The sequence below is a fragment of the Aegilops tauschii genome, chromosome 7 (assembly GCF_002575655.3).
Source record: "Aegilops tauschii subsp. strangulata cultivar AL8/78 chromosome 7, Aet v6.0, whole genome shotgun sequence".
Classification (NCBI taxonomy): Eukaryota; Viridiplantae; Streptophyta; class Magnoliopsida; order Poales; family Poaceae; genus Aegilops; species Aegilops tauschii.
In genome coordinates, this window is record NC_053041.3 from 639,635,865 (window position 1) to 639,658,945 (window position 23,081).

General features: G+C 45.7%; 1 protein-coding gene across 2 annotated transcripts; it reads left to right on the forward strand.

Annotated features, from left to right (window-relative positions):
• Nucleotides 1-3,190: 3,190 nt before the first annotated feature.
• On the forward strand, nt 3,191-22,744 carry LOC120968444 (uncharacterized). 2 transcript variants are annotated; one of them, XM_073503189.1, is made up of 3 exons: nt 3,191-3,700; nt 3,901-3,979; nt 22,455-22,744. In XM_073503189.1, exons 1-3 carry the CDS (start codon nt 3,206-3,208, stop codon nt 22,520-22,522), a joined length of 642 nt encoding a protein of 213 aa, XP_073359290.1. In that variant the 5' UTR covers nt 3,191-3,205; the 3' UTR covers nt 22,523-22,744. The 2 variants fall into 2 exon arrangements, with proteins under 2 accessions (XP_073359290.1, XP_040251167.2); XM_040395233.3 differs by lacking the exon at nt 22,455-22,744 and adding an exon at nt 17,797-18,294.
• The last annotated feature ends 337 nt before the right edge of the window (nt 22,745-23,081 follow it).

Sequence of the window (23,081 nt, forward strand, 5' to 3'; positions counted from 1 at the left end):
CAAGATCATGGTGATGCATAGCAACGAGAGGGGAGAGTGTGTCCACGTACCCTCGTAGACCGAAAGTGGAAGCGTTAGCACAACGCGGTTGATGTAGTCGTACGTCTTCACGATCCGACCGATCAAGTACCGAACGCACGGCACCTCCGAGTTCAGCACACGTCCAACTCGATGACGTCCCTCGAACTCCGATCCAGCCGAGCTTTGAGGGAGAGTTCCGTCAGCACGACGGCGTGGTGACGATGATGATGTTCTACCGACGCAGGGCTTCGCCTAAGCACTGCTACGATATTATCGAGGTGGATTATGGTGGAGGGGGGCACCGCACACGGCTAAGAGATCCAAGGGATCAATTGTTGTGTCTATGGGGTGCCCCCCTGCCCCCGTATATAAAGGAGCAAGGGGGAGGCGGCTGGCCAAGGAGGAGGGCGCGCCAAGGGGGGAGTGGGAGTAGGACTCCTCCTTTCCTTGTTGGAGTAGGAGAGAAGGAAAGAGGGGGAGAGGGAGAAGGAAAAGGGGGCTGCACCCCTTGTCCAATTCGGACCAGAGGGGGGTTGCGCGCCTCCTTCCTTTTGGCCTCTCTTCTCTATTCCCGTATGGCCCAATAAGGCCCAATATTTCTCCCCGGCGAATTCCCGTAACTCTCCGGTACTCCAATAAATACCCGAATCACTCGGAACCTTTCCGAAGTCCGAATATAGTCGTCCAATATATCGATCTTTACGTCTCGGCCATTTCGAGACTCCTGGTCATATCCCCGATCTAATCCGGGACTCCGAACTACCTTCGGTACATCAAAACACATAAACTCATAATATAACCGTCATCGAACTTTAAGCGTGCGGACCCTACGGGTTCGAGAACTATGTAGACATGAACGAGACACGTCTCCGGTCAATAACCAATAGCGGAACCTAGATGCTCATATTGGGTCCCACATATTCTACGAAGATCTTTATCGGTCAGACCGCATAACAACATACGTTGTTCCCTTTGTCATCGGTATGTTACTTGCCCGAGATTCCATCATCGGTATCTCAATACCTAGTTCAATCTCGTTACCGGCAAGTCTCTTTACTCGTTCCGTAATACATCATCCCACAACTAGCTCATTAGTTGCAATGCTTATAGTGATGTGCATTATCGAGTGGGCCCAGAGATACCTCTCCGACAATCGGAGTGACAAATCCTAATCTCGAAATACGCCAACCCAACAAGTACCTTCCGAGACACCTGTAGAGCACCTTTATAATCACCCAGTTACGTTGTGACGTTTGGTAGCACACAAAGTGTTCCTCCGGTAAACGGGAGTTGCATAATCTCATAGTCATAGGAACATGTATAAGTCATGAAGAAAGCAATAGCAACATACTAAACGATCGAGTGCTAAGTTAACGGAATGGGTCAAGTCAATCACATCATTCTCCTAATGATGTGATCCCGTTAATCAAATGACAACTCATGTCTATGGCTAGGAAACATAACCATCTTTGATCAACGAGCTAGTCAAGTAGAGGCATACTAGTGACACTCTGTTTGTCTATGTATTCACACAAGTATTATGTTTCCGGTTAATACAATTCTAGCATGAATAATAAACATTTATCATGATATAAGGAAATAAATAATAACTTTATTATTGCCTCTAGGGCATATTTCCTTCAGGCTCATGCCATTCTCTAACTAGACCTAAAGTGGCGAAGTTACTAGCATGTCGCCATGTCCTTGCACTAGAGAAGGAAGTTGGAGTCTAGATGATCGTCTTGGAGATGGACTGCAAGATGGTTGTGAGCAAGTTGAACTCTGAAGGGAAGGACGGCCCACCCCATGGTCCGGCGGTTGAAGATGTGAAGGGCATTCTCCAAAATTTTATTGAGTCCAAGATCACTTGGGTTCATAGAGAGGTGAATTGTATTACCTACATCTTAGATAATCAACATTGTCGGAATGAGTTGTGAAAAACATGGCTTAGTGTGCCTCCGAATTGTACTAGCGCCGTTTGAACTCTGGCACTGCCGAGAACTCTGAATACAATGGCAACCATTCTATCTAAAAAATGATTCTTTACAGGTATCTTTTGCCTTATCAATAAATCGAGTATAAAGAATTCGGTTTAAATTAGAAGCAAGGTGATTACCAACATACTTATTTTATTCCTTATCTATATCTTAATGCATGGCTATAATAAGATGATATATCTTTCATCAAAAAGTTGCTAGTATTACTTTTATTTGACTAGGGAACTAAATCATGACTACTACTACCTCTGTCCTGATTTATTTGGGCTCCTTGTAGTTTGGGTCAAACTTTGACATTTGATTTAACTATTAAAAAATAAGTTATATACTCTAAGAATAGTATCATCGAAATCCTCTTTCAAATATAAACCAAACAATATAAGTTTTGTGACATACAACTTATAATTTGTTAGTCAAATATACGGTCAAAGTTGGACACAAAATACGAAAGGGACTAATAAACACGGACGGAGGTAGTAATAGTACTCCCTCCGGAACAAATAAATGCGCTACCAAATAGTAAGTATATATTTGTTTCTAAATATAAGAATATTACTATTAAATACTACTATACCAAAGATATAAGAATAGTAAATACTAGTATACCAAAGATATACCTAAATATAATAATATTTAATAGTAGTATACCGAAGATAATATATAGTTAAATACTATTAACTCCGTTCCAAAATATAAGAATATTACTATAAAGTACTATTAGCTATGTTCTAATATTTAGTAATAGAGATAATATTCTTTAGTAGTGATATATCTTTATTCCTCATTAAATATAAGAATATTACTATTAAATACTAGAATCCCAAAGATATATCTAATAGTATACCAAAGATATACAACAATTAAATAATATTACCTCTGTTCCAAAATATAAGAATGTTACTATTAAATACTGTCACAGCTATTCTTATATTTAGTAACATCGATAATAATATTTAATAGTAGTATATCATTGTTCCTAAATATAAGAATATTACTATTAAATACCAGTATACCAAATATATATCTAATAGTATACCAAAGATATACCAAAATATAAGAATATTTAATAGAAATATACCAAAGATATGCTACTATTAAATGCTGGTATTAAATAAATAAATCTGTAGTTCAACACGCGGTCCCCACCTTGGCCCGTGCCTTCCGTTTCAGTTCATAAAGGGCAACACATGCTTCTGCTCCTCGCTCACATTCTTCTCATCCCAATCTCCTCGACCCACTCCGCGCGTGTGCTCGACCGATCCACCGCGATGTCTAGCTCCGACATCAACACCATACCAGCAGCCAACCACGAGGAGCAGAGCCTGGCGGCGCCCGCCCCGCCCCATACGGCCACCGTCGCCGAGGGGAAAGGGAAGGTGCTTGCGCAACAGGCGCCTGCGCCGGTGGTTCGCAAGCGCAGGTCCGGCAGAGACCCGCAGAAAAGCCCGCCCCCAGCGGCCACCAGAGAGGAGCTGGAATCCCGGGAGTCCCGGGAAGGCCCCTTGAAGGTCCTTGCGCTCCCGGCCCCAGGGGCCCCGCGTACTCACGCTGTCTCCGGCGACAAGATGATGAGACGCGCTCGCGCCCGCACCCTGCATGCAAATGCTGTCTCCAACGACAAGATGGTGAGCCGCGCTCGCGCCCCCACCCTTCATGCAAACCCTGTCTCCGATGACAAGATGGTGAGCCGCACTCGCTTCCCCCTTTCCTACTAGTGATTTGAAGTTAACCGGTGCCTAATGATTTGAAGTTACTGACAATCTTTGATCTAGTCATGTGAATTAGTACTAGTGCTTACTGAATTACCTGATGTGTATGTGCAAGAGCTACGTGGTGTATATATGTCCTTGGACTTTCTAATCGCTGGGTTCTCTTGTGGCAGATGGACGGGAAAAATGAGATGGCGCCGGTCCAGGGGGTGCCGCCCATGCGGGGAAGCATCGCGGCTTCAAGCTCGGTTGGTAAGTACTCCATACTGGTTTTTCTGTCAGTATCACGGCTGTTTTTTGTCATCATTAGTATAATGATATTGGACTGAAGCTCGTCAACTCTTTCGATGCTGTATTTCTGGCATCATTAGTATACTGATATTGGACTAAAGTTGGTTAGCTCTTTCCATGCTGGACTTTTGGCATCATTAGTATACTGATATTGGACTGAAGCTTGTTAGCTCTGTCCATGCTCGGTTTTTTGTCATCATTAGTATAGTGATATATTGGACTGAAGCTGCACATGTTTTGTTTCCATTAACGTTGGTCTAGCAGTGCTACGCGTCAGTCGGCCGATCGTAGCCGCCATACAAGCCTTATTTTAATCAAGTTCCACCCGTCACTACATATATTAACGTTGGTTTTGGCACTAGCTGCGTATACAAACGCGAGCACCGGCACTGTGTGGCAGCATGGAAGACATATGAACTGTGATAAGAAACATAAGAAACATGCAATGGCTAGAAACATCTCCGTACAAAAAAAATTGGCATGTTATAGGTGTCAACAAAATTAGTCGGCTTGCCAGCCGTCGGATCTGACACGTGAAGCATTGGATCACACCACGCGGCAGCAGAGAGAGTGGAACCCGTCTTCCTCCATAGCCTCCACAAAACTTGTTTATCCCCCACCCCTCCCCCATCGTTGCAACAGACTATTATGTTGTTGCCGCGGCCTTCCTCTTCCTCTCGCTCAGCAGCACCTCCCTCTCGTCCTTTCTAACACAGCAAAGAAGAAGGAGGAGGAAGAAGAAGGACGCAAGGACACAAGTGGTTTTGCCGGAGCACGAACTCCGCCCGCCGCACGAACGGCGTCCTTTTCTTTCCCTGAGCCCGAACTCAGTACAATCCGCAAGCTACAACAGAGGAGAGAGCTGGCCTTATACCCGCGCGCACGCACGCGCTACGCCACGCTCTGCACGCATGCACACCCCACGTCCCGCGCTTCCAGACCCACTCACCCGACGCGCACGTACGCAGTTGCCGTAGGCCGATTCCAACGCCCCGACGTGGTCGCCACTCCGTTTCTGTCGCCTACACACAACGGCCCACGCGCTCGAACGCGAGGACACACACGCACGCACAGACACACACACACGCACGGCCACAGACCCGGCGCGTCCTGGCTCGCACCTGACGCGTCCTGCGGTGGCTTATGCCCAACACTCACTCTCCTAAGCCACGAACTAGAGCAGGTGAGTCCATCGTCGTCGATGTCGCCATGGCCGTCGCACCGCACCGCTGCGGCCTCCGCCGTGCCGTCGATGTTGTTGTAGCCGCCGCCGCCCTAACGTCGCTGCCACACCTGCCACCGTGCCGCCGTGCCCTTCGCGTGCACTCCCCACATCCCCGCGCTCCCGGCCCGCGCTCCCGCCGCGCACGTACGCGGTCTGCGCAACCAGGTCCAGCGCCTCGACGCGGTCCACTCCCGCGGTCCCGACGCGCCCGACGCGTTGGGTGCGCACCCATAACGTGCACCGGTCACGCCCGGCTCGCCGCCGCGCTTATTGCCCTGCACCGCTGCGCCGTCAACCGCAGCGCAGCGCCTCCACGGTTGTCGCGCCGAGCTGCCGCGGCCTCTGCGACACCATGCAGGTCCTCCGCGACCTCCTCGTCTCCGCGACCGCCGCTGCTCGCCGCGCGCACGGCATCGCGCCACACCGCCGTGGACTCGCCACGCGTTGCTGACGCCACGCGCTCGCCGCGCGCCCGGCATCACGCCACACCGCCGTGGACTCGCCGCGCGTTGCTGAGACCTTCATGTCCGCCGCGCGCCGCGCGCCGCGCGCGCCCCGAACGCCGCCGCGCGCCACGGCCGCCCCCGAACCTGTGGCTCTGAATACCAATTGTTGTTGCCGCGGCCTTCCTCTTCCTCTCGCTCAGCAGCACCTCCCTCTCGTCCTTTCTAACACAGCAAAGAAGAAGAAGGAGGAAGAAGAAGGACGCAAGGACACAAGTGGTTTTGCCGGAGCACGAACTCCGCCCGCCGCACGAACGGCGTCCTTTTCTTTCCCTGAACCCGAACTCAGTACAATCCACAAGCTACAACAGAGGAGAGAGCTGGCCTTATACCCGCGCGCACGCACGCGCTACGCCACGCTCTGCACGCATGCACACCCCACGTCCCGCACTTCCAGACCCACTCACCCGACGCGCACGTACGCAGTCGCCGTAGGTCGATTCCAGCACCCCGACGTGGTCGCCACTCCGTTTCTGTCGCCTACACACAACGGCCCACGCGCTTGAACGCGAGGACACACACGCACGCACAGACACACACACACACGCATGGCCACGGACCCGGCGCGTCCTGGCTCGCACCCGACGCGTCCTGCGGTGGCTTATGCCCAACAATTACGTCAGCCCCTCGCAGCACCTCACGTCCATGCTCTGGCGCATCCCTGATGTCGCCTGGTATCATGCAAGCACTATTACAGACGGCGCGCCGGCGAGGAACATTGTCTTACAACCAAGGTAGTTGCATTGATGCGACCACAAGCCTCACCCCCTTGTTGCATGGGTCGTGGCTTGTGGCACTGGTCGTCGGCTAAAACACCCCCCGTGAGAACCTGCAGTTGCACCACTGCGACAACCCCGTGGGTCTATGCATGGTGGAAATAGAGCGAATGGATATGGTGAAGAGAGAGGAATACAAGTGAGGGGCATCTGGCGCTAGAGCGAGCTGACTCATTTCCTCCTAAACTAGTCTGTTGAATATTTCCATTTTCTTTTGAGAAACCTCGTAAAAACGTTGCAACATGCGAGCATGTCTATACAAAAAAAGTAGATATAGAACACATACTCATTAACTGCAAGAAATCAGTGAAAAACCACAATGTATACACGCCTGAACCAATGGATCATTGGCATGCATCTTCCAACTCTTCCTAGGTTACGCCCACCCGCGAACCGTTCAATTCTGTCACAGATCATTGCCAAATCAACCACCAACTTGGTTCCTGCTCTCGTCTCCTCTCCCCATCCTTTGCAACATACACCCATGTTTCTCAGCAATAGACTCACTTGGAGGCCACAATGGTGGCCATGGTAGGCTAGTGAAAAGCACAATGGTGGTCGGCCTTACAACACTAAACATGACATTAATTGCAACACGTGATAACCCCAAATTTGTAGCACCGGTGCACCGTTTTGCGGCAAAGTAAAAAATGCCAATGACCTGCCATGCTGCATCGATGCCTTGGTCTTGCAACATTGTCAACCACCTTGTAGCAATGAAAACTTCACTGACCACTAGCTTTGCAGCATCACGTGACCAGCTTCTAGCACTGAACGCCCGGGCTAGCAGCACTGCGATGAGTGATGGTCGGCCTTGCAACAGTATTGGTTGACATTGCACACCTCATCTCCATTTTTATGTATATACACATGAGTGAACTTGGAACATCAGTAACGTATCAACATTAGCAATATTGATGATGATGAAATTTGTTTCCCCAAGTATCAACATTACTGAATAAGCGAGCAACTGCACATCCACCCCATGAGCCATACTTTTTGAGCCCTACCACAACCGATTATAGTTGGAAAAGAGCTGACAACGATAGTTAAAAATGTACATGATCACAATAGATTAAATGGCAGGGAGGGTGGACTGCATGCGTGGAATCAGGCTTGTCGCGTGGTCACAAGTGCCTTATCTGACTAGCCAACAAGACAGAAGGAGACCGCCTGGGCTCTCACTCCTGAAGCTAAGCATAACTCCAACTCCAGACACACTCGGGGGCTACTGAAGGTGCAATACACTAGGGGTGTCCTCTAAGTGGGAAGCCCGGTAGCAGGCCTATCTCAAGGCCCAAGAGGCCGAGTGGAGGATCAGCGCACGAGGGCAGCTCATGAGCCCGGATAAGGACCGGGAGAGCATCTGGGCGTGCAAGCTAACATGGCGACGGTATGAGATCTAGTGGATTCCTTGTAATGCCTAGCCCTCGTCACCTATATAAGGCAGGGCAAGGGGTTATCATTCACATATACTCTCATAGACTATACTCTCGGTGGCCTTATTCTTCATCTCCGTTGTAAATCCTATTATGGGTACTAACAGTTTTACATACTGTCGCATAGTTTAGTTCCGACACATTTTCTCTAGGAGTTGAAAGCAACTCATGGTGTAAGTATGTGTTGCTGGAAGCACTGATTTTACTAGCACCGCCTTTCCCGCCTTCGAGATACCTTGTCCTTCCTATCCAATCACTTTGCCATTTGAGTTTTCTCTAACGTATTTAAAATTTGCTTCCGTTGACCTACCCACCACGGCTGCGAGCCCCAAATAATGCTCGCTCAATGCCTTGGGATCAATGCAAAAATATTTAAAAAAACTTTGTCCACCTATTTGCTTCCCTTTCCACAGAAAGTTGAGGCTTTTTGAAGATTTACCATTTGTCATGTGGCCAACTCGTAGTCAAATAGGGTCTATTTTAAGGTCACAACGTTGATATTTGATGCTTGAAGAAATACTACACTATCATCTGCAAACATAAAAAGGGCTACATGGGGGGCCAGTGCTCCCAAAATTTACACCATTGATCTCCTTATCTTTGAGAATTCATGAGCAACGCCAAAAAATAAACAAATGGGGGGATTGTGGGTCTCCTTGTCAGATCCCTCTTGATAGTGTAAAAATGACCGAGCAACCTCCATTCAATTTGACAGGAATCCTGGTCGAGGTAACAGATGTCATAGTCATCAAGATCCACCTATTTGAGAAACCAAGTGCCCTCATCATGAGATTGTGGAAAATCCAAACCACCCTCTTGTAGGCCTGCATCATGTCTAGTTTAATAGCTAACATTGGATTTTTCTATTTGTTGGCCTGATTGCATGCACACACTCATACGTGACCAACACATTGTCTGTGATAAGCCTACCCGGAATAAATATGCTTTGCTCCTCCCAGATCATTATGGACAGGAGAACATTCAAACCATTCACTAGGCCTTTGAAGCAATATGACTGAGTGTGTTCTATAAGCTGATTGATCCAATTTGAGGAAGTATATCCAGTGAGTTAATTTTTAGGATCAGGACTAGAACCATATCACTAAAGTTTGCCGATACATCATTTTTTAGCAACGACTAGTGAATTGGTAAACATAGTCGAGAGGTTGTGTGGCCCAATGCTTTTGTCAGTCTAATTTTGAATGGTGCATTCTCAATTTCTTCATCCATCACATCCGCGTCCACCCTCAAGAAAACAACCAAGCATAGAAATCAGCCGACATCTTCCCCATCTCATTGTCAGTAGTACATCTCATGCCATCCGCGCTCATGTTTTGTTCGTCTTCCTCGAGCAATTCCAGTCGAGCATGTTGCATATACATTATTTCTTCCCATGCATGAGCCAGATGAAGCTACGCTTCAATCTCGTGGATCTCCACCAAGGATCTGGATCCCAATGCTCTCTCCTTTCCATCGAAGCTGACCTTGTGCCTAGTGATGTCTAAACATATGAAAAAAAACATTGAGCCACTCCAATGTTGCATATCATTGGTGACATTGTTAAGCTTCCTGTATAACGTACTCTGGCCGAAATTGTTGTCACATGCACACTCCCACGCATCCATGGGGCATCCGCCTCTCCTCAAATGTTAACGCCCTCTTCTTCCTTGTGGTAATGACCAATTGGTCTAGCGCTCTAATAATGAGTGAATCATGGCCTGGTTCTCCGTGAGAACATGTTCAATGGATGTATCCTAGAATGAGTGTATGAAATCATCATTGCATGGACCCCTTCCCAGATGTACCTAAATGTTCTCATCATCATCCCTTTTGTTGTCCCGTGTGTACTGGTAGCTACTAAAACAGAGGTTTGAAAAGTTGTTATTGGCTACGCTTCCATTTGTGTGAAACTCCTCAAGTAATCTCCTGGTTGTTGTGATTGAAAGAATACTTTGTTGAGGTATCACTGTCACAGAGAAATTTATTATCAGGATCTAGTCTCTTGAAACCTCCCTTAGCTACACAAGTTTGCTTCAATCTCTCTTCCTATCCAGTAGCTTTAGCTGATAATCCTTGTGATGCCTTTGGTGATCACCACCACCCTTCCTCGTCTTGTGAACAAAAGTGCCTCGTGTGTGCTGCCTGGAGGTAGATGGGTCCTCTTTGCCCAGTCGCCTTGCACCCTTTCTTCCCATATAGAATTTTTTATGTCCTCCTTCCTTTCATGCTCCTTCCTCAGCTTCCACATCCTTTTCAGTTGCAAATCATCCCTTAGTTCATGTCACCGATCTTGCTTGCATTGGTCCTTCCTGGGTGTATAAGCATTGTAGCACTTGTGCCTAAATGGGAGGTGGCGCAACGCTGCTTACCCCCTGTGAACATAGATGCACCTTCTTGACCTAGTGCTCCCAAAACTAAAGTTCCCACTTTCTATCACCGACTTCTACTATGTTTCTGTGTGTGAGGAGCTATGTTCGAGTGGTGCCCTCAACCATTCACCCAACTAGGGTGAGGAATCAACATGTGTTTCAAATCTTTCATCAGCATGTGTTGGTCTAACGCAGTCAATCCAGAAGTGATGTATCTTCTCAAATTGAAAATCAAGACAGTCCCCTCATCTTTCGCTGAAGAGTGGAGGAAGAAGGCTCGAACCAATGAAACGAATATGAAAATTCTAGCTCTAACTATGAGATGGTTCCCCCCATAAATCCATCCTTCTCGATATCAAATTTTACCACGTCACCAAGCCAATTCCCGAGAGCATTCCCAAAAGTAGACAATGGTTTATATAGGGGAAGATCCTTAATTATCACCCATGGCTCCGTCATCCAAAACATTATCTTCGATGGCCTAGTTTTACCATCACAATTCTTCAAAACCATCACACTAAAACCAAATTTCCACGGTCCATTATATAGAGCGTGATTCTAAACTCCGTTTTGTCAAATCTCTAGACGAAGATATTATTGCCAATGGCTTCCTAGTAGAGTCCCCATGCCTGTTGCATAGCCTTAGCAAACACGTTGATGTTGATTTGCGGAAGTGAGCACGCCTTTCCAACGGCTGACAACTTAGTAGGCCTCGGTTGGTCTAGAATCCACCTCAAACATGAGACCTATTAGTTCCTTTTGTGTCAAGTTCAAGGCTCCTTGTTTGTTTGAGAGATTCGCTACCTCCTGGAAGCATTTTCGTCTGTCAGGGACTTTGAAGATTCTCGGCTTATCGATCGTTGGTCACCCGCTTCACTGGAGTTGCCTGTCCATGCCATGCCTGCTCTTCCGTCATCGACCAATAGATGAATAAAACCCTAGCACTACCTGTCGGTCCCCTATAGTCTCCCTTAGCATTTCCTTTCATGGTGGGCCCGCCACCAACTATTCCTCTCCGTCCTTCCATTGGTACTTTTTCTGCGGTGGAGCCTTTATGCTTCATTTGGCTTTCTACAATGGTGGTTGTATCCAGCTCATAGTCTCCTCTATATGTCGGAAGCCAAGATGTTAGCTCTTCTTTTTTTAAGGAAAATACGTTAGCTAATGTACAAGTTTCGCTTGAAAGAAGTCTTGTCGCATGTAAAGACGTCACTGTCGGTTCAATATCCGGCGTATCTCGTAGTAGGGGTCCTAAGCTAGGCGTCTTGGAGCGATGGTAACATGGACACGGGGTTTTACCCAGCTTCGGGCTCTCTTGATGAGATAATACCCTAGATGCTGCTTTTGATTGTATTCATATGGGGTGTAGTACAGAGTACATGTGTCTACCACGAGACTGTGGTAATGAATATGAGATTGTCTATTGACTAGCCTGGCCTCGGTTTATATAACACACCGGAGGCCTAGGGTTTTAGGAGAGTCCTCGCCTGTCACGACCGGTTTTTCAATAAAATAATTATTGAGAGACCAATCCCTTTTACGGACCAGCGAGGAAGAATTCCTTCTCACTGGTAGACAATATCTTGGTCACAGAAGAAAAATACCAGGAGTACTAATCATAATACAAGGTTGAGCAGAGGCGGCCCAACAATTTATTACATGCACGCCGATAAAACAACACGGTGGATAGGGTGGCAAACTATTAACTCACGATAATAACGGTGGTGGAAATATCACCGCAGAGCGAGTCATCTGATTCCAGAAGACTACCGCTCATCGAGCGTCGGAGTGAGGCTCGAGAAGACTTATTGCGGGTGGCGGAAGCGTAAACAAAACAAGTGACCAATATCCCGGATCGCGCAGGACTGACTGGGACTCCTCTAGGCATCGGACGCGCTATCAAACTCTTCATCCAAGAGATCGCCTTCGTCAACATCTGGCCAAATCAACAAGCCAGGTGAGTACTATGAAAGTACTCGCAAGATAGTTCGGACATAAGGTATAACAAATGTAAACATGAAGTACATGAACAAGTTAACCAGTGCGATCAGACATAGAGGTAATAAATACTGGGTGCCAAGCGAGGGTCTGAATGACGCCTCGAGCGGAAACTGCGGAATAGTAATACTGGTGCCAAGCGAGTGTCTGAAAGACTCCTCGAGCGGAAAATGCAGAACAATACTGTTGGTGCCAAATGAGTGTCTGAAAGACTCCTCGAGCGGAAAATGCAGAATAATACTGCTGGTGCCAAACGAGTGTCTGAAAGACTCCTCGAGCGGAAAATGCGGAATAATAATGCCACAGTCGGGCGTCGGGGCGACACCACATAAAGGGCTTATAACAGAAAATAAAGACAGTGCATGCCACAGTCGGACGTCTGAGCGACATCACATAAAGGGCTTATATTTAAAGTAAGAAACAAACACACACCACAGTCGGACGTCTGCGCGACATCACATAAAGGGCTTATATTTAAAGTAAGAAACAAACACACGCCACAGTCGGACGTCTGCGCGACGTCACATAAAGGGCTTATATCATAGCTTAATAATACAATAGTTCGGGAACATAAATTATCACAAGCATGAGACAAACATAAAGTTAGTCCATCCACAGGAATAATAATAAATCTGGATTTTTCCACTTGAGCTTGTTCACCGGGGACAAGTCTTCCACGCGGATAGATATGGATATAACGTTATCATTACTTGATCATGGATACGATGATTTGGAAAGAATTGACTCTGCAGAGTTTGTACTTAACCACAGCCAACGGATTTCAGTAGTCGCGGGGACTAGTTCCGTCTACGGTGTTTTGGGAGAAACACGTCTAACCAGTACACACCCAATTCAACCATCCGAAGCCAGGGATCACCCTCAGCATCGTTCAAGAAAAACCTTGAGACGGGGAGGCTACAACCTCGCGTAGCATGGGATCAAATTTCTATACGCGCGCTTTAAGGGGGTGCCCCCCCCTCTCGGTCCCAACCGGAAACACCCATGCCCCCTGACCGGATGACTGGCTTTAATCCTGGGCCAAGGTACCCTCATCCCGGCCTCTCTATTTGGTGTGTACACGGAAAGAGGTTACCAACTTACTAAACCGTATCCTGGCAATGAGACATGTGGTAGCACGGAAGGGGGAAAGAACGGTAACGCGGCTCCAACCACGTTAACGTCGGAGAAAGTCGGATGACGCCAGGCTGGTATGCTACAACAGTACCACCTTGCTGCCCTTCATGTCACCACATGATTAGGCCATCTCTCATCAGAGATCATCACAACTTTGGAACATGCGGGAAAAGGACGATAACGTGGCTCCAACCACGTTAACGTCGGAGAAAGTCGGATGGCGCAAGGCTGGTATGCTACAACAGTACCACCTTGCTGCCCTTCATGTCACCACATGATTAGGCCATCTCTCATCAGAGATCATCACGACTTTGGAACAACCGGGTAGTTGCCTTACAAGCAAGGAGGTATTTACCGATACTCATATGCCACGCACAAACTTTCACGTAAACATGCAAAACATCTGTCCTATCAAATGTTCAAAACATGCTTGCCTGGTTCGGAGAAGTCGGAGTCTAGCTCGGCGAAGTTCGCGGCTCCTTCACCTCTCCCGGAACCTACGGCAATCACGAAACGGGTACTAACGTGAAAACCAACACATGCACAGAAACTTTTCCAAATATTTTTCAAATAAATCCCATAAAAAACTAGACAAAATTTGAAGATTGTCAGAAAAAGAATCACTCAAAAATACCTTTTTATTAAAAAGTTATAAAGGTTTCTGTCCAGGGACCTTTCTGTAATGAAACAGAAAAGTTCCAGGGTTTTAACTGAGAAAACAGAAAACGCTTCGGTTGGGAATGCGCAAGCGCAAAGAGGAAAACGTATTTGCCCGAAGGCGCCAACAGAAAACGGTTCGCGAATAAAAGAACAGAGGCTGACACGCGGGGTCCACATGTCAGGTTTAAAAAGCTCGCCGGCGCCCGAAGACGGCGGTGGACGCCGGCGTCGAACCACGGCGAGTTAGGAGAAACGGAGGGTACCAAGAGCTTCAGCGTCTTCTTCCGCGTCGGTGGGTGGTGGACTCGTCCAACGGGGAGCACCACGTCGACGGCGACACTATCTCCGGCGGACGGCGGCTCGGTTGAGGATGGGGGACTCCGGTGGAGGGCTGCAAACTACGAATTGAGGCGCGGGTCAGAACGAGGGATGCAAGGTGAAGCTACTGGCAAGAGAATGGAGGCGGAGGGGCACACACGGGGGCGAATCGGGCTGGATCCCGTGGCGGGTCGCGGCGGCCGGGGTCGAGGAAGGAGGCCTCCTCGGGGCTCTTCCAGTGGCTAGGCGTGCTCTAGGGGGAGTGCAGGGATGGTGGGTGCTCGAGTTGAAGCTCGGGGCCTCTATTTATAGGCAGATCGACGGGGTGGCCGTGAACGGAGAATCTCCGGCGAGCGATTACGGCGGAGCAGTGGATTGGCAGGTGGTTTGAGCGGCTAGGCAGCATCAGTGGAGGTTACTGGAGTCGTTTCACAGCTAAACGGAGCTGGTTTTGGCGTAATGGCGTCGGTCCACGGTGAGGTGACCGCACGGGCTCAACGGCGGCAGAGAGCGCGCTCCGCGCCCTGCGGTTCACGACGAGAGCGGCAGCGCATTCGGGGGAGTGGAAGGCCACGCGGCGAGCTCCGGTGGTTTGGGCAGCGCTGGGTGGCGTCGTCGGCGCCGTGTCTCCCGCTGGCGCCCGCAAAGCCGCTGCCGGCGTTGGTCACGGGGCGGCGCACCTTCTGCTGCTCGTCGCCGACGCCCGCAAGGCGCCAGGAGTTCGTGCGGTGCAGGAACAAGGGGGAGGGGACGAGGAGCAAGGCGACGCGGTGGCACTGGCGAGATCGACGTCCATCTCTGAAGAAAACGACAGCAAGCCACTGCAGTGTTCTCTGAAATTTTCTGAACTTGACATAGACAGTGCACTGCAGGTGCTCGACAGAAGGTTTTGGCAATGAGATGAATTTTTCTGGGGCTGTAACTTGGTGAGATGATCACTCACTGCACCCAGAGGCTGCCTGATTTTACTTGGAATTTTTGGAGAAGGTTTTGAATGAATTTCACCAAATTTGACAAATCTGGTCCAAACTTGCAGCAGATGTAGTTTGAAGATTTTGAACTGAAGACCAGTGGATCTTCATGGTTCTAGGTTGAGGGTTCAAAGGACTAGGAAGGAGAGTTGGTTTGGGGGCAAAGATCAAAACAGAAAATGGAGTTCCTTTGTAAATCTCCAAGTGCTAGAAAAGAAGACAGAAATTTATTTGAATAGAATTTAAATGGAAATAATCACATGGGGAGGTTCAACTAGCTGGATCTGATGCAAATCATGACCCAAAGGTGAGGGAAGGGTTAGGAGAGAGGATTTGCACTAAGGCCATGGCAAGAAGGAATTGTTGAAAGTGGCAAAGGAGTTTTCCAAAAGCCATAGTGCATTTTCAAAAAGATTTTCAAAAGGTATTTTCCCCCAATGAAAAACATTTTGTCTTGAGTCCAAGTGAAAAGCAAGAACCTCCAAGACCAAAGGCAGATCTTGGGTGAATCCAAATAAAACTTTTGCCATAAAGAAAAATGATTAGAGGGGGAGAGTTCTCTTGAAGAAAATTTTAAATCACTCCCCTCAAGTCAAATAAAATCTTTTGAAAAATCCAAATAAAAACTTGGGTGTCACATCGCCTTGGGCGCCAAGTCTTGTGGAGTCTTCCTTATATGCGGCAGGGGTTGTCCGAACTGGCCCATGAGTATACGGTCGGCCCAATCCAACTGATCGGGAGACGACGTGGTGAGTACCCCCTAGTCCAGGACACCGTCAGTCACTAAGAGTGCGATACATATAGGTGCATACTTTGCGGATGATGCAAATTTCAGCAGATATGAACAGCTCCAGGTGGACCGAGCACACAAAGAAATCATGGACCATAAACGAATAATTTCCAAAGAAACAAAGTCGCAAAAAGAGAGACGACATTATCTTCATTATGGAAAACCCTTATATTTTTAAACATTGCTTTGCTCTTTGATTATTAACAGGAATCTTTTTACTAATATAATAAGTGTTAATCTTTATAGATATGGAATGTATTTTGTTCAGTAGGTTTTAATGAATCATATCAGTTTTTGGTATGTTAAAATTAGAAGAAGTTCATGCGCCTTCAAGGCATGTCACGGTGTGTTGTTCCACCTCAAACAGGGACATACTACATGGTTATTATCCCTGCATATAGCCCTCTTCGCATGCTCTTCCTCTCTCTCTCTCTCTCTCCATTGTATATTCCAGAACTGCTGACACTACTCCATAATGCCTAACTGGTGAAGGTCCAGAAACACCTAGCAGTGATGGGTTCAACATGCTCAGTAGTCTGTACTTAGTGGAGAAGTAACAAACCACTTAGATGAACGTGTCTACCAGTGATGGTCAAATCGAAAAAGAAAATCGGGCCATGGCTAGTCCAAAGCTAACACCTGCCAATAATGTGAAGTCTCCACTACTCGAACCTTCTTCTCCTCAATATATTGCACCGTCTGATGTTTGGAGAAGCCATAGATTTGGGGATCCGAATAGAGGAAACAATGGTGGGGAGTGTCTTGAAGAATAGGTAACGAGAAGCCGGACGGAGAAGGCCTCGACCATGCTGCACCATCAGCCCATGAGCACTGACCTGTATATATGGTGCAAGGACCGAGGCAGAAATGAACACCATCATCGCCTGGGTGGCAGAGGGAGTTGGACCTGGGTGTTCCTCCTCTCGGACAAACTCAATGATTTCTTGGAGGCAGCACCCATGCTAGATTCTGCAGAGATGACAACATTTAGAGGAGGTGGAGGGCCAGCGCTAGGTTTGTTCCTCATAGGGTTTATTTTCGGGGAAGAAGGGGAAGGGTATGACATGATGAGTGATTAACAAGGGAAGTGTGTGTTTCTGTGGAGGACAAATCATGAAGATAAGTGTGCTAGTAGCTAGAGAAGGGACTAATGATAGCAGGAACGAATAATGAGCTTAATGTGTGGGGCTACTAGTTTTAAGTTGTGATCTAAATGACAGGGTAAGTATTTAGTCACTATCGTGTTGTGACTTGGGCTTGTAAGTGGTGGCTTGTATATGAGTAACAAGTAGCATGTTTAGCCTCAATATTGTTCTCTGTCACTGGTAACAATGTATCATTGATAGACCACATATTGGGCCCGTCACTACTAACTTTTTTCAACAAAAATAGATTTTTAGTTATCGTCAGATTCATGGCAAACCCGCCGTCCATTACTTCTAAGTAGCACTACTGATGGGTTGTGTGACCCACCACTATTGATCAATAACTAGAGGATAACTCAAGCATAGTGCACATCCGTTTCTTTGAGATTTTGTTAGTGTTTTCTTGTTCATGGAGACATATCAATTGACCCTAACAAGTGTTCTATTTAGGTGGGGTTGTGAGTGAAAACGCGGGGAGCTTGGCAGCAGGGAAAATGGCACCTAGAGGGGCTCATGTCTCCATGATGAACAACCACAACTTTGATTTGAATGAGCTACCGACTGAACATGAGCAGCTCCAGCAGGAGCAGCCGCCCAAAGAGCAGGATTAGCCGCCTGTGGCATAACATGAGCTTTAATATTCACAATGGCTGGAGCCTGCTCAAATCCGCATCTATGAGCAAAATAACTCTTCGCCAGAAGCATAGCCCTGTTGGAAATTATCAAAAATATCTCTATCCCGAGGATAATGGGAAGGCTTGTATGGAACTTTTGAATTTCTCTCTTCCTAGTTTTTGCGATTGACTATCATTATTGCTAAACATGAGGGGGGGGATTTGGTATACTGCCTCATGATCACCCTATCCACTTGAAATGGATTTTCTATTCATTTCCCATGATGGTTTTGATATCTCGATTGTTTCAACAAGAATATATTCATTCGGTAAAGCTTTGTGAAACATTAGCGATGGAGCTAGGTCTCGGGTCATGTGAAAAGACAGTAGGTCAAGAAGTGTGTTAGCTCATGAGATAATATATTTTTGAAGTTGTTCATCATGTGTGTTGACACAATGGGTCGTACGAGAGAAGGTTGGCATGAATCTTTGGGTTTGAAATGAGCTGTCTAATTGGACCTTCATGACTGAAAAAAGGGAGAAAACATGGCTAATAGGAGGCGCAAATGATATGGAAGCTACTTTTTGGATGGAAGTTAACTATGGCTATGCGACCACACAAGATGTCGATGGAACCGCGTCCTTACATATCGAGGTTGACTTCATGTGCAAGCTGTATTGTGACTAAATTATGGTATATGTATGTAATAACTTGGCATCTGACCAAACATAAACCCCAAAAAATACTATTTACTTCTCTTCGATGCATATTCTAGTGGAAGGGTAGTCATAACCATATGGGGATATTTTTCCACAGTAGAATCTATAATGGTCTAGTGAGGAAAGGTGTAAATGGAGAGGATAATAGGCGAACATGGAAACATCCAACATTGTGTTGTACTTGTATCTAGTTGTATAGTGAGATAATATGGAAACGGAGGAGGCTCATAGGGCAACACGAGAACACCCAACATGTTGCTCTACTTCCTTCCTATTGGTACCAAGAGACTGAGACTAGAGAAAGGTTAATCATAACACATGGACAAGATCTCTCATACAAGTTGAAAATGGACCGAATCTTGTATGAAAATGCTAACCAAGTATGAGTGTGCATAACATACCATTTCCTCCCTTTCTTTGTTGTATTTTCCTTCACCAACCCCATAGTACCCTAATCGACACTATTAATTCGATATGCTTCTCATCTGAGTTAGGTAGACTTATTCAAGGGGAAATAATGGAGGTGTCTTATCTAAAATAGCCACATTCCGGATAGGAATAAAAAAGTAGACATAACCTAATGATTTGTTGAGATTTGAATCGAGAATTCAACATACATCAACTATCCTACATGTAAATCAAATCCTCATCCTACATCGGCATTGGGCTTTAGTTGGACTACCACTTTATGGACAAGCCGTATGGTCCATGTGGTCTACGTCGCAAAGGCCGGAGAACAAGGAGCAAATAGTTGTGGATGTTTGGTAATTGAAGTTATTTGTCAAGAAATTTGTTTCCCGTCATGGTTTTTTTAATTCATTATTTAGTATTTGGTATCGGTTCTATGCTCTAATGTGTAACCTTCTTCTGATGGTTTGGGTTTAGCTGTCGGTGGTCATGAGTTCATTACTTATGTTAACTACTATTGTTGTGTCCACTTGTTCGCCAAGAGACTATAAAGTTAACTTATATCCTCCCGTATCTCTATTACTATAGTTGGCGGTGAGGTAATCATTAACCCTGAATATTACTCACCTTTGTCAAATAGTAGGCCAAGCTGGAACTGTCCGGTGCATCATCTATGGTCACATATGGTGTATTGCCTATTCTAAACTCAATGAGTATTACATAATGGCATGTGCCTGCAGGGAGGAATGAGTCACTCTTTTGTGTCAAGGGGAGACGGCATGCGTAATAATTGACAATGAAAAATTAACAACCTACATCAAAAGTCTAACCCAAGACAATGAATATGTGCCATTGTAATTTTACCACACTAAGTCATCGGTATTTCATAATCGAATGTTCCCGATGTCGTGACTTTTGGCGGTGATAAGCCCAAATAATCGCCATTGTGAAATTAAATTCTTCCGTTCACTTGAACCCACATCCGTAAAGATGTGCCATTACAATCCACGTCATGGCTATCTTGGAGTCCTTAATATAATCAAGTGTGCCAAATATGGTGACTTGATAATCACGTATACTAATGGGGAGGAGCGAGGTCACATTTTTTGCCATGGAGACATGATATTCCGTACTAATTGACCCTAGGAAGCTAATCGCCTCCATCAAGTAGACCCCTTCCTGGTTCTCCTATAACTGGATTCCCCGAAACCACGAAAATCCTTAGAATTGGATTACAACTTAGCACCTTGTGTTTTCACATAGTAAGAAGAGTTGCTCCTTGGAGAGCACGGTATGATGAAAGTTGTAACCTGTGTTTCCGAGGGAGTTATTGTCTCGCAACTTTGTTATCAACTATTCCGATTCCAGCAAACGGAGGCCATTGGGTCAAAGCCATAGCGCACGCCTTGTAGTTTTGAAGTGGGGCGAGACAACTTTAGCTAGGAACCTATTTTCCTTCTGACCAACTCCCTAAAAACAATGTTCGACTTCATGTGTAGTCGGTGTAGATGTGTCATTGCAATTCCACCACTAGGATATCACCATGTCCTATGTATTACATGCCAACATATGCCACCATATGGTGACTTGATAAATTAAATGCATTTCACCAAGCTTTTCTGTTCCAATTATGGTGAAGATAGTGACTCACATGTCAGCCTCCCTAACGGGAAGCAAAATCACTCTGACTTTGGCAACCTAAATTTTTTATGGATTCAAGCAAGCATGTTGGATTTGTGTATTGTTTATTTCCACATATATGATTCAAAATAAAGGAATCAATACAGAATAGGAGTCTTGGAGACACCCATGTCAATAATGTGAAATTATGGGAAATCTTATTATGTGCATCAAAATAAGCCAAAACTCGTGGCTTAAGAGATACGTGTACAATCATACAATGGTTATGACCCCTACTAAATTCATGATGTTAACCAGTTCCCAGAAGTTTAAGTTGAGAAACAAGTTTGGGCAACATATTTCCAGACACCTGTCATGTCTAGGATTGTCTGAAGCCTAGGTAAGATTAGTTATGGGATCAATGCAGGCTATTAGTACATTGACTCGGTTCTTAACTCAAGTCCTCCTTGCTTGATACCATATTGAATGGCAAGTACATCATCAATTTACTTAAGTGGGTGAACAATGTTGGCTAGTATATTCCAACACTCACCTCACATGCATTTTTTAGGGGCATATAATGCATCGTGATGGATACGTTCTTTCTAAAGACTAAATTCCAATGGAAAAATCAAATTAATTTAGTAGCAATCTCGTATGGCAAGGTTATATGGTAAATGAAAAGGAGGGCTCAAATGCTACTTGTTGGCACACACGTCAAGTTGTCTTTTAGCTCCCATGTTGATCCTCCATGGTTCGACATTGGGCATTACACAAAGAAAAAGTTATCTTTACGCACTAACTAGAGCTACCAGACCATGGATGTTCCACCGTGAATGTCCATATGGTGCAATGAGTGATAGCGGGGTATATTAGAACATACAGTATACACCGTTAAAGTAATTAAATGTGCTATTTTGCCTACTATGACAAAATAGTATTTTTAAGAGAAAACTACGCAAGAGTTTGTGATCTTTGTATGTAAAAGCATTATTTGCCTTTGCTTGGTGTTCACGCAGTTTGATTTATGGCAAAAATGGAAAATCATGGGACAATAATTGTTGATATTCTTTGTGGGAAAGCTAGAAGTTTTCACTTTTCAGATCACGCAAAGTATTGTTTTCTTATAGGGGTGATATACAGGGTTCTAAATCTGCATTTGTGATTTGTTGTCCATTTAAATTTTGTTTCTTCCATAGATTATGTTGGTTTGTTGCTGTATTTATCTCAGCACTGAAGTATACTGATGTTAGCTAAGTCCAATCAAAGGCCGATGTTTCTATCATGTTATACAAATTAGTAAGCTAAGTACTGACCAAACTCAAGTTACAGAAGCCCAGACTACGTGAAATGCACATCATGCAGTACACATGTTCATCTTAGTGTTATGTTATACTTGGCTCCCAGATAACAAATGGTATCAGTTACTACTATCTTTTGCAGCTTGTTTCTGCCTGTTCATCGTAGAATTATCTTATGTAGTCTCCCAAGGTTCATGCAACTTGGATTTTCATACTTTGGTAGCATTAGTGTTCACTAGGACTAGATGCCACTCTGTAGAAGCTGGGGATACAGATGGAGAAAGTAGTCATGGTTTTTTTTTTTCAAAAAGTTTGTTCATATCTATAACAGGTTTATTAATTTTTAGCGTACAGTGTTGTGAAACCTAGAGTGTTTTATCTCATTAAACATTGAACTACGCTTGCAAGGGAAAAACCTTCATTTGACATCGAACTATGCATGCAGGGCAAACACTCCGTGCATCAGTGCCACCGCGCCGTGAACCTTGGGAGCTTGAACCTGGATGGGTGTGAACTTATGTTGTCAAGGTTTGGGGTCAGTCTTGGATAGAGAATAAAGGGGACTTTGCGAAACTGTTATTAATAATATGTATGAAACATTGCCTTGGGGAGAGAATAAGAGATTTCGAGAGATATTTATAAATGGATGCATGCTTGCAATAGCAGTACAAAATATGATGCTAACATTTTATTTTCATTGTTCTTCCCATTAAACTTCTCGTGGTGGCTCCATTATTCACAGCCTCGCACATGAAAATGTTATTTGGTTCGGGTAAATGTTGCGTGTCGCTGCTCCTGTAGTTTTGCGGTTTGCATCTGCTTGAAACTTGTGAGTTGGATTTTGCGAAGTTGCAATGCAAATTTGGGATGCAGGGAAGATAATAAACAATGGTTTCTAAGAGCATTGGATATTGGATGCGATTCAGATAGCACGCATGCAAATGCACGATGCAAGACGTTGTAGGCACATGTCCAGGTTTATTAAGAGAATCTACAACCGAGATGCCTCATATCCGCCCCAAACGCCAGGGCGAGCTGTCCGGTCGGTACTAGGACGCAAAATTGCCACCCA